Source organism: Cyphellophora europaea, assembly GCF_000365145.1.
Source record: "Cyphellophora europaea CBS 101466 unplaced genomic scaffold supercont1.4, whole genome shotgun sequence".
Lineage (NCBI taxonomy): Eukaryota > Fungi > Ascomycota > Eurotiomycetes > Chaetothyriales > Cyphellophoraceae > Cyphellophora > Cyphellophora europaea.
Window position 1 is genome coordinate 526,948 of NW_008481810.1, and position 25,971 is coordinate 552,918.

The following is a 25,971-nucleotide window of genomic DNA, read 5'->3' on the forward strand; positions in this document are numbered from 1 at the left end:
TGCAGCCTGACCAGCTGCGGCTTCCCGTGCGCCGTGCGACGGTGGTTCAGTACATACAAGCAGTTTCACCTGTGGCCTGTGAAGAACGAAGAGATAGATGTGCGCGCAGGGAGCCGCAGGCGCCAGAGGCGTTCAAGGCTGCGAACAACAACCTGCGCGCCGCCATCGAAGCGCCGCGGGGCGCGGCTGAGTCTCGTGTCCGCGCTTCATGGATTTTATGTACTTTCGGTGGCTAGGCGTTTTAGCTGCAGGTGCTAGGGGGCGCTAAAGGATAGGGGCCATCAGTTCAAGGCAGCTACAGTACAGTATCGCTTGGCAAGACCGGCCGTCGAGACTCGTTGAAGCGAAAGTGCGAACGTGTATACCCCGTCGTGGAGGTTTAACGGGCACTTCGCAGCCAATTCCGATCCCCATGGGGTAATGCCCGGCAGCCGTCTAAGGCGTCTACCCAACCAGGGCCTGCTCCTCAGCATTCCGCGAAAGAGGCTTTTCCGGGCCGGATGGTGCCCACAGTCAATGCAGCGGCTCGCGCCCGGCTAGAACCCTACTTTAACAGGCAAATCTTGCTTTTGCAATACTTGTCTAGTATCATCTCCGACTGTCGTCACTCAAGATCACGCTCGCACAGCCCTTCCATGCTAGAACGGCTAACCTGTCAGATATTCCGATCGACCGCTTCTCCATCCACCCAGACCTTCCAGCCGCCTCAACCACTCCGCAGTCAGCAAGCCTCGCAGGCAAAGTCGGCGCAAAACCATCATGACAAGGGGTACTGTGCCCTCCTAAGAATACAAGCCCACCTGTTGCCGAGCTTCGCTCACGCGAACAAAGACGAGAGACAAGGCTCGAAAGGCAAGAGTACTGGCTGCTGGTCCACCTCCCTGGACCTTCGTCATCTCCTCCTCTTTCCCCTCTTCCAACATCCATCGCCCCAAAAGGCGAGCCCAGAAGCAAGCACACGACGAGGTTCATTGCCGTCTCTGTATGTCAGAAGCAGACGAGAGAAGTAGTTCGATAGTTTCACACCGCTACAATCCGGTCACAATGCATGGATCGGCATGCCAAGAGTATCATGCCAAGACATTCACTGCCTGAATCTTGGGTGCTCTCAGCCTCGTGGTCCACCCCCCTTCGCTCGATCTGGGCATCAATTTACCTGAACTAAACCTCGCAGTCAAGCTCGAATGCGTTTTTCTGCGGTATTAGCAATCCGATTCCTTCTCTATCACATGTACAGAATCATAGCACCACAGCAAGCAAAGCTCAATCGCCCATGAGTCGTTGAACTTTCACATTTTTTCTAACCCCTGCTAAGATTTTCTCGCCTTCAGTTTTCCACCTTTTTTTTTGTCCCCTCCACAATGCAGAAGTCAAGGCTCTCGAGTTTAGTCTATCCCAGACGCAAACAGTAGACCAATCCAGAAAAAACGGCGAAGCCTGCGCCTGGGCAACATGGCCTGATAAGGCCGTGCCAGGTCACATCCTCGATCCCCCACGCGCGCAACGCCAGAGACTGTCTTACTTTGCTCAACCGAGTTGTTACCACAGATGCCGCCCATTAAACAATCAAATAAACCCAAAAAGAAGGGAAAAAGAAGCCAATCCGGAGGGTGTGAGATCCCGATATCAATTGCAGAACACACAATCCTCAGGTTGACGAAAGAGAAAAGGTCGGTGTGGAGTTCTGCCGGTTCGGAAGGGCGACGAGGTGACTCAGGCATCACGAGCCTTTCGGTGTGAGAGAGCAGTCTGATACTTCGCAGCCATCTCGTTCTGATGAGTCTTCTTGAGAGCCTCCTGCGTCTGCTTCTCGGTTTTGATGGCTTCAGTTCTGGCAATCTTGATCTTGCTGACGAGGGCCTTCACATCGGCCAAAGAGGGCTTTCCGCTGAGCTTGGCCATGGGCTCGCCGTCGGTGCGAGCCTGGAGGACTTCGTAGGTGTTGCCGAGCTGCTTGGCAATGATCCTGTCATCCGCAACAGCTTCTGCGCAGATTTGCTCGTATCGGTCCATAACGTGCTGCAGCTCATCCTTGCCAGAGTACTTGCTCAGGACTTCGCGCTGAGCCTCCTTGACAGCGATGGCAGTCTTTTGAGCGATGGCTTCGCGCAGCTCCGTCTTGACGCGCGTAGGCTTGGGGCATTGAGTGGTGCGAGGCACGTACTGCTCCAGGTACTTGTCAGCAGGACAGCGTAGGAACTGAGCATAGAGACTGTTGAGTTGGAGATTGCGCTTCTCGGCCTGTCCATATGTTAGTAGATCGATTTCAATCTAGGCTAGATGACTCACCAGCTTCTTCTGAATTTGCGCAATGTCGAAAGCCGTGATACCCGCAATCTCCTTAGGGAGGCCATGCTTGAGGGTTTCGCCAAGCATATCAGTGGTCTCGAAGTCGGCGAGAGCCCGGGAGGCATCCTCTAGGGCGAGGGCGACAGGCATGGTGGAAGAGACACGAAGATTCTTATCGAGAACGGACTCCTTCTCATCCAGCTCCTTGTCAAGATTCTTGACGTTGTTCACTTTGCGCTTGAGATCGGAAGTAATCTTGACAGTGTTGGCGAAGGCCTCGGCCAGGTTGTCATAGCGAGAGACTTGGATTTGAGAGAGGGTAATGGATTTGCTCTTCTGGTGGGAACCGGAGGCTTCGCCGTTGGTTTGAATGACACCAGGCATTGTGATTGATGGTGAAGTGGTGATTGTGGAAGAGATGTGGTTTCGAAGGAAGGTCGACGTTGGAAATGCGAAGGAAGCAGGTGACGGTTGCAGGGGGTTTGGATGGACGAGTGCAAGAGGGTTGTGATCGCGATGGTTCAAATGTGTTCCAGAAGCAGGACGTAGTCAGCATATATTCTGGTCTTGCTGTCCAGAAGGATGATTCTGGTCATCGTTCTGTTTGCTGATCTCTCATTGACACACAATGATTTGTGCTTGCTGGAAGGCAAGGCATCATCGTGGCGGTACCTTGTTCCATGAAATATTCATTCATGGCTTTCATGCAAGGATCCATGAGGCGGTACTTGCCAGTGAAAGGTTTGAAAGCCCTTGGTATGGCAGTAGACAACGCAGTACTCACTGGGCCAGCCTGAAGAGTTTGCTAGAATTCCAGGTGGAAAAAATACCTCGGGTGGGATTCCTTGCCTTGAGGCGGGGAAGGCAAACTGTGCATAGCTTTGCAAAGAACGACCAAGCCGCTATCTTTGTCTAAGAAGGGTTCCTGCATTCGAGCTGCATGAAAGTCTCCGCGATCGGATCCTGGAGAGTCAGACTGTTTCGTTGATGAGCGATACCGAACGAAGCTGATGGTGGCTGATTCCATGCCTTCGTCTTCCTGTAAACTCGAGAACGTATGAACAGCTCGTGCCCGCAGAAGGAGCAAGTTGGCCAGTGATGTAAGTCTTCGCCTGTGAAGAGGAAAGCGGAAACGTGCAGGAGCAAGTGACCCCAGTAGAATGTCTGTCTTTGTCGAAGGCAAGCTTTCGAGGAGGGTGCCACCACAGCTTGAAGCTGTAGCACTTCAAGCCTGACCAAGTCCGGCGTTCAAGCTGAATCGGCTTTGGCTTGCTACGAGTGAATTCCGAGATCACGACCAAGTCAAGCAGACGACGAGAATTACATGATGGCCTTCGGTATTCGTTGCTATGCTAAGCTAGAGCTACGGTAAAGAAGATAGATAGATCTGCTCGATGAGGAGATCTGTGGCCCATAGATAGAGATATCCTGTCAATATCATGAAATGAATGTGTGATCCGAATCTAGCCAATGCTCAAGTCCCGAAAGATTCAAGTCATTGACCAATCCAGCAATGGTATGACGACCGGCAGACAATCCCCAGAAGCCACCCCGAAGGCGTGGGTGGAGATCAAGTCACATTCCGGCCGTGGCTCTTTTTTGTGGATTTTGAAAATTTTCTCGAACGCATTCAAATGTCAGACCCGTTGAGCAGGGTTTCGCCTTTTGTTTCAAAGCAGAGGCTTCAACTGCTGCAGAGGGTTCGTGATCTAGATGTACCACATGGCTTTCCGGATCTCGTTGGCATTGAACATGCTCAGAAGAGGTGTAGACTCGGAGCTAGGAGCGTCCGAGGAAGGTGGCGCATTCTGCTTGAAGCCAGGACCACCTTGAGGACCATCCGAAGCCGCGATGTCCTGGTGGGCTTTGGCACGGTTCGAGGCCAAGTGAGCATAGTACACCGCAGGGTGGAGAGACACTGAGGTAGTCGACCTCATGTATTGGTAGCAGTGCTCATAGATCATGTTCTGAATCTGGTTGGGAGGGTGATTCGCATCGTCGTAGAGAATGGTGTAGTGCACGGGACGAGATGTACCCTGGAGCGCAATATGAGAGTAGAGATAGAAATCGAACTCCTTGGGCATGGTGATATCACGCTCGATGAGGCAGCCAGGCACAGGGTTGCCCTTCTGGTCGCCGGCGACACTGTCACCTTGCTTGGGGAAAGCCCGGACATGATGACGCTTCGAGGCAACGATGACGGTGAGTTTGCCGCTCCAAGGTTTGCCAGCGACGGTGCTGAGCACTTTCTTCAGCTGCGGGACCTCTTGATTCATGACGTGGCTGAACTGGCCCTCGCTAACACCATCGCGCATGTAGTAGACCTGGGTCGGCAACTGTCGAACACCCACATCGTTCATCCAAACCTTGATAAGTGGCTCGAGAATATTCCTCATGTTGGCCTCAGAAATCATCTCCACACGGTGGCCGTTGGTCTGACAAGCAGCCGCATACCGGCCGGCATGCTTGTCCCAAGACACGGTCAGGGCGGCCATGGAAGCCTCGGCAGACCCAGGCGACGCATGCGAGACGTCAGCACCGATGAACATGGTGGGGCCGCCGAATGTGCCCTTGAAGCCGCTGGTCGCATTAGGCTTGACTCTCGACGTGCAACCTCCCAGCTTAGCGTTGACCTTCATGAGGACATTGCCATAGTATTGTGGGTTTCCTTTTAGGACTTGGGCGAGTTGCATGACTTGAGAGACCACACCAAAGCGGCAATCAGCTGACTTCTTGATGCGCAAGTAGTTGAAAGAATTCTTGTCTTGGACAAGGAACACCAGCAGCTGGGGCCGCAGCTGGAACTTGTTGCCAGTGGCCTGGTGAAGCTGCTCGACAGCAGCTCCCACGTCAGCTGGCAGCTGCATGATGTGAGGGCCCGCATTTGAGACTCTGCCACCATATCCGCGGTAGTTTCGGGCAAAGTCTTGCGCAAACCTCGTGATGGCAGCTTGGTCGGCGGGAATTCGACCTTGAAAGACGCCAATGCCCCATGCAACAAGCTCCTTGGGATTACCTGTGAGAAACCTCTTACCACGCAAGTCCCAACGACCTTTGGTGCCTGGGCTTTCGATCCTGCCGCCAAACTCGATCTGGGGAGGGGGCAGTAGTCGAGCGTTGGTCTTGATGGTATCGTTGTCAATCTTAAGGTTGTAGTTCTTAAGGTACTCATCGTTCTGCCAGTTGAGGAAGCCTTTTTGTTCCTGGATGGCGGCCTTGCGCTCCTTAGGTGGAGCAACCGCAAACCTGATCATGTTCGCCGTCTGGTTCTCGTCGAGCTTTGCAGCGTATCGCTGGTTCGGCTGTAGGTGCAGAAACTCCATTGGGTACTTGACCCCTCGCTTCGTCATCTCAACAAGAGGAAGCTGAGGGTACTTGAGCCGCTGATTGTATTTGCGGCGGAAGTACTCATTGACGGAGACCTTCTCGCCAGTTGGCTTCTTGGTCGTGGGGTCTTTCCAGTCGAGCATCTCCTCATTGGCATTGTTAGTGTCGATCTTAGCAATCTTCCACTCTTTACCAGCCGCCGGGTTGCCAGGGTATTGAGCAGTGCACACGTTGCCCTTGAAGCGGCTTGAAACTTGACGAGTAAAGGCATTGCTTTTTCGCTGTCCGTTGTTGCCGTCTGGCCGCATTCTCTGAGCAAGCTGAACAGGGTCACGAACACCTTGATTTGCTGAAATGGCAGCTAGGAGAGCCATTGGCTTCCAGAAGGTCGTGTTGGCGACATCGATGTTGACTATCAGCTTCTGGCCTTGAGCGAGACGCATCGACTGGTATATGCCTCTGAAGACCTCAATGCCCCCACCAAGGTCAAATCGTTTACCCTCGCGCGCAAAGAAGGAGCGCTTGACTGCCACGAGGCTAGGGTTCTGAGATGGACCTTCGCGAAGAAGGTGGTCCATGAAGTTGATGGCTTCGGCAACGTTGACAGAGTTGTCGACCTTGCCCTGAAGATAGCTGTGGATGATGGTCGGATCAAGGATCCGGGTCGGAGTGACTCGCAGGCGGATGGAGTTGCTGCCGTCAGGTCGCGGCTTCCTTCCCTCCTCAGCATCGAGGTCCACCATCAGCCTCAACTCATTCATCTTATCAAGGGACCAGGCAAGCTTGTTACCATCCCAGATGATTGCAGGGCCAGTAGCATTCTTGCGAGTCGTCGAGTTCCAGACCTTGCGGTTGACAATGGGCTTCTCAGCACCGTTGCCAATAACGACATCGTACTGTGTGATTTGGCGATCAGGGTAGTTGCGGACTTGAACAGCGTTGAGTTCAAGGGTGATGTCTCTGCCGGTAGTGTTGAAGCCTGGACGAGCCTTGAATTCGGTGCCGACGGCGTACTATCTTTCGTTAGTATCAGGCTTCTGAGAAGGCTTGGTAATTTTGGGGTCTTGAACGAGAAAGGGCAACGTGATTTCGGAGACTGAGGCAACGATGCTGGTTGAGATAGCCGCAAGGCGAAGGCACGACGGGAAACGGGCTATGGTCAAGAGCAACAATGAAGTCCAGCTCAGACCAGCATGGTGCAACGAAATGATGACTGTAGCGTCTCCAGCATAAGCAGGACATTGATCCGAACGAGACCAGATCTGCCACTGTGCCCAATATCTGGTAAAAATGCAACTGGGAGATGAGGGTTGGCAGGGTATTCAGGGTACTCACCGACCGATCGAGGTTGAAGAAAGAGGCTGGAAGATCAACGTTCTTCAACGCATCCGTAGCTTTGGGAATATGCGCAGGATCGAGAGCTGGATCATGTCTAGGCATGCCTTGAGACACACCCTGAGAGGGAGGCTGGGAAGGAGCGCCCGAGGTGCTTGAGCGACGACTTCCTGCACCCTGCTGGCCAACAAAGCCACCAGCAGGAGCAGGGCCACCGCCGCGGGCTGGAGAGCCACCAGATTGAGCTCGGCCTGAGGTAGCTGAGCCACTACCACGAGAGGCGGGGCCGTCGAAACCACCGGCTGGGATTGAGAGGCGTTCGGAGCCCTCGGAGGTCTCGTCGCGCTGGCCGCGAGCACGACCTCTGCCGCGTCTGCGAGCAGCACCAGACATGACAGCGATTGACTTAAGAGAGCTTTTGAGCGGTTAGTCTGAACTGATGAGACCGATCAAAGAACAATGTTGTTGTAAGCAAAGCAGAACGTGAACTCAGAACGTTGTCTGAAATACCTCAGCGCGTTTGGCTTGATGCTTGATCGAGACAAACCACAAGCGCAAAGCTGATGGTGTCAAGCGAAGGACGTTGTGAAGCCCCAAACAAACTTCAAAAAGACAATCGGCTTGATGAGGTCGCTGCCATTGGGAGGGGATTGCGCCAGGGGCTTCTTATTACTTACTTTGTGGTTTGGTGAGATGACTGAGCTGTCGCTGCCTAGACAGGACTGAACTCGGTGGTTGGAGTGGCGAGGCGAGTGATGAGATTCAAGCGGCCTTGGGAAGGTAGGCGGTATGAGGGTAGGAAGGGAACGCGAGATCTTGATCAAGTGGTAGCTCGATCAAGGTGGAGTGTTCGGAAGGATGACAAGTGCGGAAGAGCGTAGAAGAAAGGGTGCTTTTGTAATTGGGAAGGTCGACGAGCACATGCCTCGACGTCGCTCTCAATGGACAACCAAGCAGTCACCGTCGCGGTCACTGTCGGATCCAGGATCCAGGCCCACAGTAGGTGGGGCGGACTGACTGAAACTGTCCAACACCCTATTGAAATATTAATGAAGCTCGATTGAGGCCATCTGAGCCCCTCGGGATGCTCACTTGCAACCTCAGTTGGCGGGTGCGGTGAGGTTGTCAGGCAAAGGAGAGAAAGACAATCATGGACCTCACCGCGCTTTGGCTTTTGCGGGCTGCCACCCGGGCTGAGGGCCGGATCAGGAAAGTTGTGGGCCTGGGAATCGCCTGGGACGGTCCAAGTCCCCGCTTATCGCAGTCTACCGTGCCTATACGAACTCAAAATCAACACCAACCGTCGCTCACGGCCGGACAGGGCTACAGGTCATGTTCAATCATCGTCTCGCTTGCGAATCAAGATTTCCTCACGTTGGAGAGGTACGCATGTATGGCTGACTCTGGTCAGTGAATCAGAAGGCTCGATTGGAATTGATGTGATGCATCACGTTGCTGCCTAATTCTGCAAGCCTCCAACTACCCTGGCTTGACCACCTTCAACCGTATCTGATCGTAAGCCGATCCGGACTGTCGTCATCGCACAATACATGCATGCTATTATTGTTACAACTTCCAACGCCGCGCCATGCCGCGCAATGAAGAGCAAGATTAGCAGATCAATGGATGCTTCCGTTTCCAATCAAACTAAGCAAAACGGAAAGGAGCTGTTCCTCGATTAGCATCTGGTCTATCAAGGTCAGGATTTGAACTCACCTCCACCATACTGGCTATGGGTCGGAGTCGGAGGCTGCATATACCCCGGTCCGGGCATGGGCGGCTGCGGATAGTGCAGCGCCTGCCCCTGTGACTGGTGAGGCCAGGCAGACTGAGGTGGCGGTTGTGGGGTAGGCTGTGCTGGCAATGATCCCGGCGGCGGAAGGTGAACATCGCGAATCAGATTGATCATCTTTGCTGCATCGAACCGGGCGTCCGTATAGAAGTGAGCCTTTGGCAGGATACTGAGCAGATAATGAATCTGAGGCGGGAGTGGAGGCGGCAAGGGAGCTGGGAGGCTACTGATCGACGATCCATTAGCCTGGCGTTGCTGGTTCATCCTCCGACCAGCCGCACCCTTGAGAGGTGACTCCCCACGTGCCAGCTTCCGAACCCCGCCATCTTCAAAGTCGTCAGGCAATGGCCGTTTGGGGGAGTTGATTGCAATCGAATCGATGACGTTCTGGGTGGGAGATCCAGAAGCTTCAGCCTCAATGGACGGCAGAGGCTCATCGGTCTTGGATCTCATCTGCTGCCGTTTGGAGATGATTGGGAAGACGTGGATGGGATCAAAGCTGTCGGTCGCGTAGCGATCCGCGAAAACGGCCAACTGCGGGTCTTCAGGGAACAGCTCCTTCATGCGTTGCTCCAGTCGCTGAACTTGAGATAGCTCGCCGAACCTGGACTCGTATTCGTGGAGGTACTTGAAAAGCGGCTTGGTTTTGTCCTTGTGCCCAGCGGCTGATAACCGCGTTACGCTGGTCTCGAAGACTCCACGCGCATTGGTCACATCGTTGATCTCGAAAAGGTGCTTGATGTACTTCAAAGGTAGGTAGCCATCCTCGGGGAAGAGTTTCATGCCACGTTCCAGAAGGCGTGTGCTTGTCTTATCCTGGTAGCACTGCCACTCAATGGCAGCACATTCAACGTAAAAGACGCTGGTGAGTTTGCCCTTCTTCCGAGCCTCGTTGAAGACGCCGCGGAACCCACTGTGAGCATCTCCTTTCCCTTGGATTCTTCGGGTGACACGGGCGATCGCAATCCAGACGTGTGAGATCAGCTTGGTTAGTAACTCCAATTCAGTCTGCGCAGCTTTCTTGACGATGTCGATCCGAGCATCAAGAACGGCCTTTTTAGATGCAACATTCGCAGCATTAACTTCATCGTCCGCACCATTGCCGTTAGAAGTCTCAGAATCTAGCTCAAGTTCCTGAATTTCTTGTTGCTCTTGCTGAGCACCTTTCTTGTAGAGGGCATACAAGGCTTCGACCACGTTGTCTAAAGGCTGTCGTACTTTTCTAATGCGGTCCTTTGCGCCAGGGTCGGAAGTTTCATCAGTTTGAGTTGTGGTCTCAAGGCGATCTGCGTATTTGAAAGCGAGCAGGGGCGATTCGGGATTCGCACTGATGCCTCTCTCGAGGAAAGAAGTGGCTTCTTTGTTCATCGCATCTTCGTTGCCACTAGCATTCGCAAAGCAGAACTCGGCAGCCGAGTACCACATGTCTGGCCAGAATTGTAAGGCCATCAACGCCTGCTTGTAGGCATAGATAACACGATTTCTGTACGCACCCACGTCTTCATCTTTGAGCACTAACGGGTCTTCCTTCTCCCATTGAATCCAGTCCTCCCATAGACTGATCTGACGAGAGAATGCATCGTCGCCTTGATATCCAATTGCAGGAGGGAGTCGGGGCCGAGTAGAACGCTTCAAGCCGGTGGTAATATTGCTAAGTTGGACATGGGCTTGTCGAGCGGTCATATATGTGGCAGACATTTCCTGCAGGTGCTTGCGGCCGTTGATCTTGCTGAGACCGGTCTCAAAATTGTCGTAGTCTCGCCATAGCTGGGTGACAGCCTCAGTGGGAATGGCAATGGCTTGCCGATACGCAGCGCGAACCTGGTCGGCCTTCGCGCCATCCTGCCAGGTGGTGCCGCCCAGAGTTCCTGGTCCGGATTTGAGGAATGCAATATAGTCTTGCCAAACCTTGCCTGCGTCCTTGTCGATACCAATGGTTTTCAGCGCAAAGTTGAAAACTTCATTGATGATTTTGTAATTGCCTTGGACATCCCCGCTCTGGAGGCTGTATCGTCGGCGGACGTAGTTGATGTACATCATCCAAAGATCAACATTCAGCACTTTCAAAAGAGACTTGTCGAAAATGCCAGCCATAGAATTTCTGCGATCGTGATCTTCCTCCCATTGCACATAAGAGCGCCATATTTCAGCCTGGCTTTGATTAGATCCCCAAAAGCACGCGAGAAAGATATAGAACTTACATCGAGTGGGAAGACTTCAAGGTATTTCTCGTACGCCTGTTTGACGTCTTCTTGCTTATTTCGGCTCTTGTACTCATTGATCAATTCAAGATAGGCATCGGGGTCACCACGAGGATCATCCTTGATGCGGTCTTCCAGAATACCGATGGTATCATGAGCAAGTCGCGTCTTAGATGCAGCTGAAGAAAGTGGACCATTCACACTGTAATGTTCAGAAGGTTGCGCTTGAGCGTCAACAACAGCTGGGGCAGGAGTCTCCGCGATGGCAGAAGGAATGCCAGAGCCAGATGGAAGAAGAGAGGAAGAAACACCGGTAGGGCTGCCCGTAGGTTGAGCAGGAACGGGAGTGATTCCATTTTCTTGGGAAGGCGATTTGGACTGTCTATCAAGGGGATTCTGAACAGGGGCAGGGATTGGGTCATCGAGGTCTAGGCCTGCAGCTGGATCATAGACATCGACCTCGTCCTTGCCATCCTCTTGTTCTTCATCTTCATCGTCGTCATCGGCGTCAACTTCGAAGCCACCTCTCGTGCGAGGCTGCACTGACTGCAGCGGGGTACCTGTAGGCGTCTGCTGAGCATTCGCTGGCGAAGCAAGACTGCTGGATGGTCTAGGTGGTAATGGATGCGATGCTGAAGTCGGCGACAGAAGATTTTCACGCGCGGGGTCTGGAGAATCTGAGCCTGGGGAATTAGGTGGAAGAGACATGATTGCTGAGGGAGTTGTTTCTAGCAAGAGCTGGTGGTCTGTACTTCAGTCGTAAACAGAATCCGTTCCCCTCAACCACCATCAAAACACTGAGATGCTTGAAGAAAAATGCAGACACATCGCAGAGCCGAGGTCGTATGCGCACGCTCGTGTCGCGTGATGATGTGATGGAAGAAGTGATTCTTGAACTACTACGCCGTGCAGAAGATGGCTCTCAGAACCTCAAAGGAAGTGCAGAAGGAAGGTGGATGCAAGTGTTGAATGTTGGGTGATAACTGCGCCTGGTCGTGGAAATCGTACCTGAGTCAAAGAGCAGACACAGGCCGCTTTCACCAGCCAAGGCGCGTTACTTCTTTGGGGTTAGCGTACTTAACGCGGTACGCGGCAGCAGCAGGTCGCATCGCGGTCAAATATCTCGGAGGTGAGAAACACTCTTATCTTCCTACCTGCCCATTCTTGTGTCTACATACACTACCTCTCACGTATTAAACACTGCATCTCGCAAACTGCACTTCGCAGAATCTTTACGGTCCAACTCATATCCTGCGAACATACTTCCCCATCCTACCCCGCCAAAACCTCGACGCATCCAAGATGTCTGTTGTCTCGCTGCTCGGCGTGCGGATTATGAACAATCCTGCCAGCTTCACCGACCCATACAACTTTGAGATCACTTTCGAATGTCTGGAGTCGTTGAAAGAAGGTAAGTCTCCTAGTCGACCTTCGGCTGATGAGCCAGTACTCACCACAACGACCAGATCTCGAGTGGAAACTCACATACGTCGGTTCTGCTACCTCCGCCGAGCACGATCAAGAGCTAGACACCCTGCTTGTCGGTCCCATCCCTATCGGCGTCAACAAGTTCATCTTCGAAGCCGATCCTCCTAACCTCTCACGCCTGCCCTCCTCCGAGATATTGGGTGTCACTGTCATTCTCCTCACCTGCTCATACGATGGAAGAGAATTCGTACGCGTTGGGTACTATGTGAACAATGAATATGATAGCGAGGAGTTGCAGAACGATCCCCCTGCCAAACCCGTCATCGAGCGTGTTCGACGCAACATCCTCGCAGAAAAGCCCAGAGTCACTCGCTTCGCCATCAAATGGTAAGTAGCCGCTGTTGCAGCTAGGCAGAAGCTCTAACATCATCTAGGGATTCCGAAGACTCTGCGCCAGCCGAATATCCACCTGAGCAACCCGAGGCTGATCAACTCGATGACGATGAGACTAGATACGGTGCTGAGGAAGCCGATATGCAGGCCGCGTTGGAGAAGGAGCTGGAGGAAACCGAAGCTCAAGTCGCCAAAGACCCTGTTGGTGCTGATGCTGAGATGGGCGGGACCGAGACTGCCAAGAAAGAAGACGACAGCGATGCTGGCAGCGAAGATCTCGAGGAGGAAAGCTCAGACGATGACGATGATGAGGAAGAAGAGGGCGAAGGTGATGAGGACATGGAGATGGCCGATGGCGAAGAGAAGCCGGCTGAATCCCAAGCCAACGGTGACAAGAAGACTGAGGGCAAACAACCCGAAGTCATGGTCCACTAGATCGCTTGTGCTTCTTTCAGCGAGGCGTACGGGCGTTGATGGCGGCATGATGATTGACGACAATGGTTTGGGTCACAACATTTGATGGCAGGACTCATCCTGACTATTGCAAAGGCTGCAATCGGACACGATAATTGATACCACCGCATGTGACTAGCATGATTAGACTAGCCCCATGGACATGCATGTTAGATGGCATTTCCTACAGCACAACACGAAACGATTCCATTTTTCGCGAACTCATTGATGAGGACATTGTTGATCAGGCCTTCGAAAGGTCATGGCTACACGGCCTTCACACCCTACTGTACACGCCTGTAACATTGCGGCCGCACTCGACCCGCTGCTCCATCGCAACCTTCTTCCCCTTGATGCGTACGGTGCTCCGCGGCGTGACATGAAAGCGATGCTCCTCCTTCCTGCCCGCCTGGATCTCGCTCTCCATATCCAACGGCCTGATATAGAGGGGATTGGCGACGTTGTTCCGCTTCCCCGTTCCCAGCTGGTAGAACTCATTGCCGCCCCACCACAGGCAGTCAGCGCCCCAGTTCGTGTCGTTCTCCGTCCCCTTCTCCGACGCTGCGAGGTATGTGACGTTGTCGAGCGTGGCGGAGGCGTGCGTGCTGCCTACCGTGATGTTCGCGACGCGGATCGGGATAGTGCGTCGGTTGACTTCATCGTACTCGAAGAGGCCTGAGAGGGAGGGGATCTTGGACGGCGTGTCCTGGATGTGCGTCCAGCGCCCGTTGCCTAGCCCGCCGCGCAGGCCCTGGCCGCACGCCCATGTGTCGGCGGTCACACGACCCAGAGTGGCAAGCGAGCGCGTGTCCTCGTCGGGTGCGGCGACGCGCGTGGCGTCGATGGTGAAGAAGCTGTTGAGGCCGCCAGCGGCGATGCTGGTAACTTTGGCGGTCTGGCTGGTGCCGCTGTAAAGCTTGCTAATGGGAAGGAGGGAGGGCACGTCGACAAAAGGGGCCTCGCCGGTGGCGTCGATGCCGAGTTGGCCGGAGGAGTTGTCACCGAAAGCGAAGACGCGGCCTTCGCGGTCGAGAGCCAGGGAGTGCGTGTCGCCGGCGGCTACAGAGGTGATCTCAAATCCTTTTAGAGTGGTGATTTCATGGGGCATGTCGAAGGGTCCTGGGGGCCGCGTTGACCACGTTACGCCCGGAACGCCGAGCTGGCCTCTGCTGGGGAAGCCTTCCATCGATGAAGCGGCGGAGAAGACGCGGCCGGATGAGGCGAGGAGCAGGACGTGCTCGAGACCAGAGGAGACGCTGGTGATGCGCTCGTTGTAGCCAAGGGTCGTGGGGGTTAGATTGCGGTAGGAGATGCGGCTGGTGGAGGGCCAGTACGGGATCCATGAGGATTCACTCTGCTTCGGCTGTGTCTCTTGCTCGAGTTTGGAGGCTGGGATGGAGTAGACTTTACCAGACTTGGAGAGGGCGATGATACGGTCGCGCGAGATGGCGAGTTGCTTGAGATCTTTGCCTTTCAGAGTCACAGAAGGGGTAGATGACTCCTCGGAATAGCCTTTGCCCCATTGCACCAGATCTCCGTTCTCGAGGATGGCAGCGCCAAATTGGCGGTCCAGCTTGAGGTCACGTAAGAGGACATCATCGAAGAATGCTATCCGCTGCGGAGTTCTGATGAATGCTTCATTGGAGTCCGGTGCGACGACCTTGCCAGTATTGGAGCCCCAGGCGTATACGCCGGGGTTCTCCCAGCTTTTCTTGACTTGTAGATGCTGTGAGCTGATGAGATCTCTGTTCTCTTCCTTAGAAGCACCCTTCTTTTTCTTTGACTTCTCGATGACGAGTTCTTGCTGGTCAGCCTCTTCGGCTTGCGCATGCTGAACAGATGCGTTGTATATTAAAGCTAAAGCTGCCGCAGCCGCGAAAGTTGCCGCTGACGGCCGTGTCCATTCGCTGTGGGAAGCTTGTGGTGTTGGCGGGGTATGGAGGAAGCGTTTCGTCTGATTTCGCTGACCGAGAGCGATGTTCCGTGATGTGGACGAGAGCACGCGGGCTGTGCTCCGTGGAAGCTTTGCAGCAGCCATTTTTGAATTCGTGATGTTCGCGTAGGTTCCCTACAGAGAAAGGTAGCCTCTTTACAAAAGGGAATGAGCTTGCAGACTGCCCGTAGGTCATGGAGCGATGATGAGCTGCTTGAAGGTTGGAACATGTCTGCTCTAATTGGGTGGCTTGAATAGACACATCGCGCCCACCTTCGCCACCGTAGTCAAGCTCCGCTGCGTTTTCGTACTCGTGTAACAATCGGACTTGCTTGATAGACATCTAGGAAAGCGGGTAATTTTTCATGCAGGCCCATGGTCTCCGTTCCAACATCTCGCCTCATGCATTCTGCCATAGCTTGGTCGCCTTACCTGTTATGCTGCGTCCAAGCACCACTACGGCGACAGCTCATGTTGCGCCAAGGATCTCAGGCAGTTAAAGTCTTGGCAGTGAACCACAGGCCTGCGAGCACACTTCTTAGACAGCATACTCTGCTCCACTGCTGCAGCTCTCGCTCGAACCAACGCGCAGAAGATCTCGCAGTATATGAGCTCAACCTCACAATGCTTCGTAAAAAAGGCGCTAGAAGGTGCGGCGCCATGACGCGGAAAAGCCACGCCAAGTTATGGCCGTGAGCGAGCCTCATGCAGTGCCAGTAAAAACCGCCAAGACACTGGGAAGAACCCATGTTCAGCAGGTGCGCCAAAAGCTCCTAGGCTGCAGCGTCTCGTCCGCATCCCCGGCGGCTGCATCCGCCCAACCGTCTCGAGGCCGTAGGGGTTCCTTGATGAGACACTTGAGTCTACAGGGTTGCAACGGACCCAACGGTGGGCATAGAATGCAGAAGCATAGTTCCAGCTTTCCGACATGCTCTCCCTTGCTCGTCTGCTTGTTTAATACTTACATTGGCGCGAGTACGATCGCAAGGTGGCCTGGATTTGGAATTGCTACACGCGTAGAGCCTGCCTGCAGTCTCAGCCACAGTCGATCGTGATGCGCTCGCAGAACCGGCCGCTCGCCTACGTCCTCGCGCCTCTGTGACCTATCAAGGTGAAACATGCTTGTACTGTAGCCTACCTATGGGTCTTATGACCCCAATGATGCCCCATTTTTACTGCTACAAATGTACATGCTTCTCCTTCTTCATACGATACTCCCCACCAGATCAGCCTGCCTATTCCGAACGTTTGTTCTGTTCTTACAATGGCAGAAGTAGCAGGGCTAGTCGTTGGAGGCGCTGGTCTTTTGACCTTGTTCTCAACTTGCTTGGAATTGGCCGAACAGATCCAAAGCGCCCGAAGCGTGGGCGACGACTACGAAGAAGCATGCACGCAGCTTATGTTTCTAGCCGACCGGCTGAAGAGGTGTCAAAAGCAGCAGGCCTCTCGAGAACTCAATCCAACGCCTGAACACGAATCACAAAGGGTGCTTGTAGCCCGTGCCTTATGCCACATCGAAAAGCTCCTACAAAAGATCGAACCACTTCATAACAGATACGGAAACTTCACCAACGATGTACCATCGAGCCGCCTCTGTGCCATCGAAGCCGTTGGCACTAGCCTTGAACAAACGAGGCAGACATTGAGTCACACGTCTTCCCAGAGGCAGCGAAGACTACCTCTGCAAAATAAGATATCATGGGCTTTGCACAACAAGAAGCTTCTGACGGATTGCATCGAGCGTATTGGCTTCTTTGTGGCAGAACTGGAGAAGCTTTTCGAAGATAGAGATCTCGAGGGTGGACAATCCGTTTCTGGTACCACAGGCGGTGGGATGCAAGGTCAACTGGACACCTCTGGAGAAGACACCAGTCATTCGGACACTGTCAACCTAGATGGGACTTTGCAACCACGACTGATATCGAATCTCGATGGCCATGTCTTCCACAACAACAAGATCGGCGGCAGGGCTCGTGTAGCCCAAGGTGACCTTGGATGGAATCTTCCTCGCAACACGAGAAGAAACTTGTACGCTGGGAATACCATGACAGGCGAGGCAAAGGTACTCCAAGGTAATGTGTTGGGCGTCGACCTTGATGCTTTTTGGAACGGCTGATATTGTATGCTTGGTCGTGAAATTTAGCCTTCCCAGATCTGAACGGTAGATCGATGGCCCAGGGCGAATCCGTCTAAAGCTTCACGTGGCAGCCCTCTGTTATCGAAACAACAAGAGTCATCGTTTGCTTTTCGACGCCTGTTAGCTCCACCTTCTCGCCTGGCGGCAGGCTCATATTTGGAAACCTTTGTAGCAGCCTGACCACGGTGTACGCTGCCTCGTAAAGGCCGAAATCCATGCCTAGGCACATTCTCGGGCCGCCATTGAAGGGAAGAAAGCCCCATTTCGCATTCACGGGGTCATCATTTAAGGCCATAGGCTCCTCCCACCGCTCAGGCCGGAACAATTCGGCGTCCATGCCATAAAAGTCTGGTCTTCGGTGCATGGCGTAGACACTATACGCCACCGCGGCACCTTTGGGAACGAAAACGGGTTTATCCAGATTTGGACCGCCACCGACGGGAAGTAGTGTATCTCGTACAGCTTCGCGCGAGTTGACTGGGACAGAGGGGTAGAGGCGTAACGCTACAGGTGTCAGAATGTTGAATCACCAAGTCCATTGGGACTTACTCTCGTTGAGAACGTGATGCAGGTACTTGATTGCTTTCAAGTCAGAGCGCGACAGATCGCTTCTGCCACCTACCGTTTCTGCGATTTCACTTCTGAGTTTGTCTAGACAGCGAGGGTGCCTCATCAGCAAGAATCTATGTAAGCATTAGAGAAGTCCCACACTAGATAATTGTATACTAACATGGTCCAAGAGATGAGACAAGCTGTTGTGTCTCGTCCAGCGACAAGAATGTTGATGATCTGGCTTCGGAGAGCAGTCCTATCGGAGGTGTTCTCGGAGAGAAAGTCAAGGAAAACATATCGTCCTTGCTTATCATCGGCGTCTGGACCACGATCCAAATTTTTGTCAATAATTTGGTCAGCAAAGCGGTGCACGGCATTGCATGCGTCGCGAAATTTGCGTCCGCCTACAAGCCAGTACAGATCTTGTAACCTCATACGCTTCGCAACGTAGTCCTGGGCTGTGTTGAAGGCAGTAGCGAAGTTGAGCTTGCTACCATCATCGGCCTGGCTAAGTGAGTTAACCGACTCTCCAAACAAGAACGATGTGGTGACATCCAAAGTGAGTTTGAAGAAGTATGGCTGTAGGTCCACGAGGCCAGACTCTGGAAGGGCGGCGATGAGAGTATCAACAGACTCATGGAACACCGCCAGATCCTCGTACTGCTTATAAGCAAATTGGGGTCTCAACAGCTCACGGGAGCGTTTCCAGTCATTTCCCTCTTGAGTGAATATACCATCCCCGAAGAAAGGGTGCATAACCCGGTGTCTCGATCCCATAGACCAATCCTGGAAATGGGAGCTCAATATGGTTTCCAGATTCCGCGGCTCAATAGTCCCGAACGCCTGTGTGCCGAGGAAAACCTGCTCAAGTGTAGTGCCCCACAGTCGGAAGTGGAACAAGAAGAGCTCCATGAGACGTGATTCACTGTTCGCCCGAAATATTTGCTCCAGGCGATCCAGGCCGAAGGGTCTCTGATTGAGCAGGCGTGGTGGTGGTTGGCAGCCATGCAGTGCTGCTCGTTGCGATTTAGCCTATTGACATGTGTTAGGTCAGGTGAGTCCTCCCGAGAGTCAGTCGCACACGTACTTCATGCTCTCGGAACCACGTCAAGATTTGAAGCGCTATGGCAAAGGCTCCAAAGCCCAAGGCAAGCGTCAAGAGGAGCATGAAATTAGCTTGATCGAGCTCTCATACCAGAGTCACGCAAGCATTGAGATTGTGTAGATCTAGTCAGATTCTAGGACAGATGAACATCAGATGGACAGATAACAGAGCTCTGTCGGCGGGCCAGAAGTACACGAACTTGTTCGGACCTGATTCAGAAGAAGCGACGATACCCCTGCAGGAGCTTCCTAGCACTGCTGGCGGCTAGCTTGGGTGTATGCGGCTATGGCTGACCTACGATTGGGCGGCCAATTTAGACTGTCGGGGAAGGGGGTCCTGCCGAAACCCAAGACGAACCACTCGGGTGCACCTGTGCTATAACGACGCTGCAACTTTCCCTGTCTCAACTGCGAGCTGCAGAGTGCGACTCTTGATGTCAAATGCGGCGCGTCCTGGCAGGCACAAGTCCCAGATAGAGGCCCTCCGCCATGACTGCCGGAGGCAAGCCGTCGCCTTGGCGCCTAAGAACACGTTACAGCACTAATGGCCTGTGTTGAGGTCTCGCGTCCATCCGCGCTTTTCTGCTTATTGTTTCTGCAGCTCGCACGCTCGAGTGCCAACGTATCTCAGCTCACTTTACAGGCGTTATGGATTCGGTATGCCGCTGACAGTTTTATTTGAATCGCCTGAACTGCAAGCTGGGTCCCCAATAGAGTAAGATTCGATCGAGCCCTGTCTAACGGGATAGAGCTTCGCTTACGTTGTGGCAGCATCGTAGCCGTACGCAATCTGTTCGACGTTGTCACGCCACCCATAGATTCATGGGATTGGTTGCCTCGTCTCATCCGGCAGGAGACCTGGCAATGTCGGATCCTGCTCTACGATTACAATCCCGACTCTTTGCTCGACATTGGGACAAGTGGCGATGAATGCTTGCGTTCCGAAGCCGATGCGCTCTTGAAAGACCTGCTGCTCTATAGAAGGCTGGAAGCGGAGTCAAAAAGGCCTCTGGTCTTCATCTGCCATGGCTTCGGCGGCCTCATCGTCAAAAGTGCCCTCGTACGCTCCGGAGTTGTGAAAGAGGCCTCGGCTTGGTGTCGGTCGATATTTTTGTCCACTTATGCAGTGTTGTTCGTATCGACGCCGCATTTGGGCATCTCCAGAAGTGCCCTGGAGATCCTATCGCCATATGCAGCCGGACCTATCAACCAGTTCGCAATTGCCCTACTATACGAATCCACCCGAGTCAGAGAGCCGCCAGACTCCAGCATGCTGTCGGATCTTCATTTGCAATTTCGGCCGCTCGCTGATTCTGTATTAGTCTTCAATTACTGGGAGCTCCAAGATACGCACATCGGTGACATGAGCGCCCTACTCGTGGAAAAGCATTCTGCTGCCCCAACGCTGGAGGGGAGCGAGAGCTACGGTCTTGCCGCTGCGCACCGAGATCTCCTCAGCTTTAACGACAAGACCAATCAGGGCACAGAACATATATGGTCTGTTCTGAAGTCGTGTGTGTCCTCGGCCGCCTCGTCAATACAAGCACGGTGGCGATCTGACCCGTTCCTGAACCAAGACTCCCATCTAGACGCCCTGAGCCCACCGGAACCGGAGCATGGCCACAATTTTCAGCGCAATATCATCACTGGAGGGCGAACACACTTCGGTGACAACATAACTAACAACTACATTGTCAACAGAAACGGGCACCACAGATCTGACCCTGGAGACGGCAATCCGCAGGAAAGCGCAACTCAGAAAGCTTACAAGTTCTCAAAACGCTCGTGTCCAAGATTCACCGGCCGTCAGCTACAACTAAGGCTGCTGCAAAGAGCATTTGCCGACCCCAGTGCGGTATCCGGTCGCGAAGGACCCAGAATCGCTGTTATACATGGTGTCTCGGGTTCGGGAAAAACTCAGTTTTGCCTGAAGTACGCCGAGCAAGCCCGTCACGAGTGAGCCACTTCCTTATTGTATATTACCAATATTAACCAGGCTATATAGCTACTGGGACGTCTTCTTCATCGACGCCAGCTCCAAAGCAAATGCAGAAGCGAGATATAGCATACTCGGTCAAGAGCATGGCAGGGGTGCAACGTTCGAAGCCGGCAAATTCTGGCTGTATGAGCGGACGAAGCCCTGGCTGCTCATTCTGGATAACGCAGATGACCCCGATCTAGGAATCGCAGACCTCATTCCTGATAGTGCCTACGGGGATGTTTTGATCACGACCCGGAACCGAAAGGTTGTGGACACGTTTCCGCAGGGGTTTGCCTTGCAGCTTCGAGGGATGGATCCGGAAGATGCGGTGGAGCTTCTGCTCAAGACTGCGGATCTGCCACCACAGCGGCAAGATCGGCCAACGGCGAAAATTTTAGCCACTGAACTCCGATACCTGGCCCTTGCTATCAACTTGGCCGGTAATAGCATCCGGCAGCATTGCCGGACTCTCAAGGAGTATCTTGCACATTACTTGAACGAACGACATGTCGTTGCGGTCTCTTCAGACGATGCCGATGAACTCGAAAAGGAGGAAGCTGTCGTATTCGCAAACTGGAACATGACTTTCGATCGGATAAAGATTGATCGTGCCAAAGCCGCTGAAGATGCCAGAATTCTCTTGTCCATCTTCGTGCACCTACACTTTGAATCCATCAGTCGGGAAATCTTCCGGGCAGCATGGCTCAGCCCGGAATCGGTCAATCAGGACGTGCCTGACCTCTTGAAGCTGAAACCAATAAAGTCCAGGCCTACAGAATCGTGGGGCCTGACAGAGCGTCGATTATCCAAGGCAATCAACGTCCTCCATGACTACTCAATCATTGAATACGACACAGAAAGAGAGACTTGCATGATACATCCACTAATTCACAAGTGGGCCAAGACGCGTCTGACCGCTCAAGCTGGTACTAATGCTCTAGAACAGAAGACTCAAGGTACGATCAAAGCACCCGAGGGTGATATCGACTGGCTGAGCTACACCGTGGAGCTCCTCTCTCGAGGTATATCGTCGCACCTAGATACTTCAGGGAGTAGATTTCGCCGCTCTATTCTACCACACATCAATTTCTGCGTCTCGATTCTCGAAAGGTCCAGATCTCTGTATCCGAAAAATCGTCATGAGGCGATCCATTTACAAAGATTTGCTCTGCTTTATGCAGAATCTGGACATTGGAAGCAAGCGAGAGACCTTCAGCGCCGAGTCGTCGATTTCTGTTGCAGTGGACTAGGTCAAAATCACGAAGCTAGCCTAGAAGCTCAACGAATACTATCTCAGATCTTATGGAACTCGTTCAAAATTGAGGAAACCATAAAGCTCCAGGGTCGACTGATCCAGGCGCGAACGCTCTCGCGGAAACGCTTGTCCGACTGGTTCCCGATATGGCCACCAATGCACCTCGAATATTGCATTGCCCTCAACGATATCACGCAAAGTCTGTGGCTAGCAGGCGAGCTTGGTATATCCGAGTACACGGGACAACGAGCATACGCCGGTCTGAAGGCCAAGCTTGGCTCCATCGACCCCCTGACACTGAGTGCGATGCTAAATCTGGCACGCACATTGCATCACTTGGGTCAGCTAGCACGAGCTCAGCAGCTCTTAGTCGCAGTTATGAGAAAGCGTCAAAAGTTCTTTGGGCCCAACCATCCAGACACCCTCATGGCAGAAAATGAATTTGGTATGACCTGCTTGGCCAGCAAGGATTTTGTACAGGCAGAGACGGTTGTGACCAGTGTGTACGAGAGTTCCCAACGCGGGCCGGGCTGTCGAACTCCTTGAATCTATTTTACCGATAGTCAAGCGCACGCTTGGAGACGACCACGTTGGCATGCACATGACCAAGGGCAACCTTGCCCGGGCGTACGCTAGGTCTCGGCAACTAGACAAAGCAATGGCGGTCCTTGACGAGATGTTTGAAAGAATTGGTCCTAAGCATCCAAACTGGAGTGAGGTAATGACAGGGAGGGCAGAAGTTGAGATCAAGCTCGGTCAATTGGCAGAAGCGTCTAGGACTTGTCGTGAGGTCCTGCAGCAAATGGACTTGGAAGAGCAGCCGAAGCTTCCTCGAGCACTCCGGCTGGTTGGGCCGAAGAACCCTGTACGAGCTGCTGATCTGCAGCGCGCGAAGGTCCTCAAACTTTTGAATGAGGTCTCAAAAGCCCGTTCAGTAGCATTCTAGTTGGCTCGTCCAAAAGATTAGCAAACCATGAACATCTGGGTCTCGGTGCATGAAGCCAGAGCTGTAGCAAATATGATAAATTTTGACAACCTTGGAAGTTTCGTCGTCCATTACCTTCGGACCAACTATTGTATCGAGACCAGAGCAGTCAGGAGATCTAGCTGGGTTGCGTAAGCGAGTCCAAGTGCTCAGACTACAAATGACCAGTATGCCAAAACTTCTTAGCCAGATAATCTGAAAAGAATTGTAGGTTGCGTAGTAGTAGACGTCGTCATTAGAGCTGGGAGCGGGGCGGAGCGGAATTCCACACACCTGTACTGTGGCGCAGAGCGGCCTCTGACGCAGGCTGCGAAGCACGACAAGTTGCAACATTCTCGGCTGAGTCTCTCCCCCTGCAGTTGGTGACATCCGGCTCGTTGACTGGATCCGCCTACTGCGCTGCGTTTTTGGGCTTCATGGCTGTCTCTCCGACATTGAGAACAAGACTGCCGAGCATCCACGCACAGAAGGCAGCATGGCGGAGTCGGACTCGAAGGAAGCCGCAGCAGAAAGTACAGACGTTCTGCGACTTGTGAATAGCGCGGAGACGGAGCTCGATCTCCTGGGTCTGTCCAAAGACGTCGATGAGCGCCTTCTTGATGCCAGTCTCGGAAGGTACCAGGACTACTTGGACCAACTAGACGCTGCGAAATTCCATCTTGACCATCTTTTAACGAGCACGGCCGAAACGCTGAACGAACTGTCCGAGATCTCTGCCGCTTTTCGTACGATCGACTCCCAGACCCAAGCTTTTCAGAAACAGACGGCCAATGTGCTCGAGGAACAGAAGAGGAACGCGGCCAATGCGGAAGCAATTGCCGAGAACTTGAGATACTACGAACCTCTCGAACGCATTACGAGGCGCCTCAACGCCCCAGGTGCAGGTAGTCTTGCCAGATCAAAAGACTTCTCGGAGATGCTGAAAACGCTGGATGAATGCATAGACTACATGCAGACTCATACAGAGCACAAGGAAGCAGAGTCATATCGGTCGAGATACCGGCTGCTTCTTACCCGAGCATTGACACTCGTTCGGAATGCCTTCATGTCCAGTGTCAGGGAAACAACTACAGAAGTCGCTGGTCGAATAGCAGCAAAACAATTAAACGACACCACTCAGTCTGCGCTGCTATATGCGAAATTCAGGGTTGGTGCGGAGGAAATGAAGGAATTAGGTCTCGAAATCCAGAAACGTGCCAACCCACCGGCGGATGCGCAGCCCGGCGAGGAGGGAGAGTACCAGTCTCTGATGAATGAGTTGCACCAGTCTTTTGCGGCATGTCGAGCGAGACTCCTCTTGCCTCTCATTCAGAAGCACCTTGCCGAAATGGCACAGGCACCCGGATCGAATGACTTGGTCCAATTTGCCCGGTCCTCCATCAGTTATATTCGAGGAATCTGCCTGGACGAATTTGAGCTATGGCAGGAATGGTTCCACGGCCAACGAGGCGTCTATGACTTCCTGGAATCTTTGTGCGAACCAATGTACGATTATCTACGTCCACGTATTGTCCACGAGGCGCGCATGTCGAAGTTGTGCTCCCTCGTCAGTCTGCTCCAGACACGTTATATGCAGGAGGAGGACGAAGACGGTCCACCGGATCCTACTCAGCTTGACTTCGGCCTCCTAGTCCAGCAAGCGCTGGAAGACACCCAGACAAGGCTTCTTTTCCGCGCCCAAGCCATTCTCAGAACCGAGATCGAGAGCTACAGACCAACTCCGCAGGATCTGGACTATCCTCGGCAATCATCGAGACCAGCTACAGCTGCCTCTGGACCCGCCCCTCTGTCTGGAAAGCGAGGCAAGGCCCCTGCGAGCGAGACTTTGGACGTTGAGTCTGACGACGAGAACAATGTTCTGCCCTTCTCCTTCAGTACGACCAACTCGCAAACACTACAAAATTCGTATCCGACGCTGCCCCGAGCTCTGTCGCTCCTCTCCCGCATCTATCGTCTAGTAAACAGTACCATTTTTGACGATCTCGCACATCAGATCGTGCATTCTACGACAGCCTCGCTGCTTCACGCATCAAGTTTGATCAGCACCAAATCATCCCCGGCTGACGGCCAACTCTTCCTGCTCCGGCATCTTCTCTTGCTGAAGTCGCAAATAGTAGCCTTCGATATCGAGTTCGTCACCCCAGACGTATCCTTCGACTTCTCAAACATTACATCCACATTCTACGAACTACGTGAGCGTGGCGGCCTCTTCAACGCCGGCAACTGGCTCAGGCTCTTCACGACCGGCGGCCTCTTACCCCGCGTCGTAGAGAACATGCTAGACGCCAAAGTCGAGCTCGACGGCCGCCTGAGGAATGTGATCAACGAATTCACCGCCGGCTTCGCGTCGGACATGACGAGCCATCTGCCAAAAGACGGGCTGGGCAAGGGCAAGCTCGAGGATGCCGTCGCCGCCACAAGAGAAAAAGTGCAGAAAGAAACGCCCATCCTGCGGGCCAAGCTCGAGCAGTACCTCACGGACCCGCGAACACGCGAGACCCTGGTCGCCGCTGTTGAAGATCAGGTCGTGCAGATCTATGAGATCTTTTTCGACAAATATTCTGCTGGCAAGAAAGGTGCGAATGGCGTCGCTTCCGGCAAGGGTATTTCCCGCAAGGGCAAGAGCCCAGAGGAGATGGTCTGGGACTCGGAGACGTTTGCCGAGTGGTGTGAGGGCGTCTTCGACGTGGCCCTGCCGCAGCATGTCGACGAGGAGGATGATGATGATTATGGCGGGAGCGTGAAGAGCATGAGCGTCCGGGGCAGTGGTAGCTCGTGAAAGCGCACGAGCATGAATCATGACATG

The 25,971-nt window shown here is 53.4% G+C and overlaps 9 protein-coding genes across 9 annotated transcripts; 4 read left to right on the forward strand and 5 right to left on the reverse strand.

The window, feature by feature from the left end:
- Window positions 1–1,713: 1,713 nt before the first annotated feature.
- On the reverse strand, window positions 1,714–2,673 carry HMPREF1541_04438 (uncharacterized protein; the record flags this gene model as incomplete). Its single annotated transcript, XM_008718783.1, has 2 exons — window positions 1,714–2,241; window positions 2,290–2,673. 2 exons carry the CDS (start codon window positions 2,671–2,673, stop codon window positions 1,714–1,716), a joined length of 912 nt encoding a protein of 303 aa, XP_008717005.1.
- Window positions 2,674–3,998: 1,325 nt separating this feature from the next.
- HMPREF1541_04439 (uncharacterized protein) lies at window positions 3,999–7,344 on the reverse strand (the record flags this gene model as incomplete). The annotated part of the gene is made up of 2 exons (XM_008718784.1): window positions 3,999–6,629; window positions 6,952–7,344. The coding sequence occupies 2 exons, from the start codon at window positions 7,342–7,344 to the stop codon at window positions 3,999–4,001; spliced, it is 3,024 nt and encodes a 1,007-aa protein (XP_008717006.1).
- A 1,306-nt stretch (window positions 7,345–8,650) lies between these two features.
- Window positions 8,651–11,652, reverse strand: HMPREF1541_04440 (uncharacterized protein; the record flags this gene model as incomplete). The annotated part of the gene is made up of 2 exons (XM_008718785.1): window positions 8,651–10,894; window positions 10,945–11,652. The coding sequence occupies 2 exons, from the start codon at window positions 11,650–11,652 to the stop codon at window positions 8,651–8,653; spliced, it is 2,952 nt and encodes a 983-aa protein (XP_008717007.1).
- A 594-nt stretch (window positions 11,653–12,246) lies between these two features.
- Window positions 12,247–13,200, forward strand: HMPREF1541_04441 (histone chaperone asf1; the record flags this gene model as incomplete). The annotated part of the gene is made up of 3 exons (XM_008718786.1): window positions 12,247–12,355; window positions 12,411–12,759; window positions 12,807–13,200. 3 exons carry the CDS (start codon window positions 12,247–12,249, stop codon window positions 13,198–13,200), a joined length of 852 nt encoding a protein of 283 aa, XP_008717008.1.
- Window positions 13,201–13,495: 295 nt separating this feature from the next.
- HMPREF1541_04442 (uncharacterized protein) lies at window positions 13,496–15,256 on the reverse strand (the record flags this gene model as incomplete). Its single annotated transcript, XM_008718787.1, has 1 exon — window positions 13,496–15,256. One exon carries the CDS (start codon window positions 15,254–15,256, stop codon window positions 13,496–13,498), a length of 1,761 nt encoding a protein of 586 aa, XP_008717009.1.
- Window positions 15,257–16,415: 1,159 nt separating this feature from the next.
- Window positions 16,416–17,267, forward strand: HMPREF1541_04443 (uncharacterized protein; the record flags this gene model as incomplete). Its single annotated transcript, XM_008718788.1, has 1 exon — window positions 16,416–17,267. One exon carries the CDS (start codon window positions 16,416–16,418, stop codon window positions 17,265–17,267), a length of 852 nt encoding a protein of 283 aa, XP_008717010.1.
- Window positions 17,268–17,340: 73 nt separating this feature from the next.
- HMPREF1541_04444 (uncharacterized protein) lies at window positions 17,341–19,008 on the reverse strand (the record flags this gene model as incomplete). Its single annotated transcript, XM_008718789.1, has 4 exons — window positions 17,341–17,792; window positions 17,838–17,971; window positions 18,019–18,872; window positions 18,928–19,008. 4 exons carry the CDS (start codon window positions 19,006–19,008, stop codon window positions 17,341–17,343), a joined length of 1,521 nt encoding a protein of 506 aa, XP_008717011.1.
- Window positions 19,009–19,603: 595 nt separating this feature from the next.
- HMPREF1541_04445 (uncharacterized protein) lies at window positions 19,604–23,126 on the forward strand (the record flags this gene model as incomplete). The annotated part of the gene is made up of 4 exons (XM_008718790.1): window positions 19,604–19,659; window positions 19,716–20,900; window positions 20,950–22,691; window positions 22,744–23,126. 4 exons carry the CDS (start codon window positions 19,604–19,606, stop codon window positions 23,124–23,126), a joined length of 3,366 nt encoding a protein of 1,121 aa, XP_008717012.1.
- Window positions 23,127–23,640: 514 nt separating this feature from the next.
- On the forward strand, window positions 23,641–25,944 carry HMPREF1541_04446 (uncharacterized protein; the record flags this gene model as incomplete). The annotated part of the gene is made up of 1 exon (XM_008718791.1): window positions 23,641–25,944. The coding sequence occupies one exon, from the start codon at window positions 23,641–23,643 to the stop codon at window positions 25,942–25,944; it is 2,304 nt and encodes a 767-aa protein (XP_008717013.1).
- Between the last annotated feature and the right edge of the window lie 27 nt (window positions 25,945–25,971).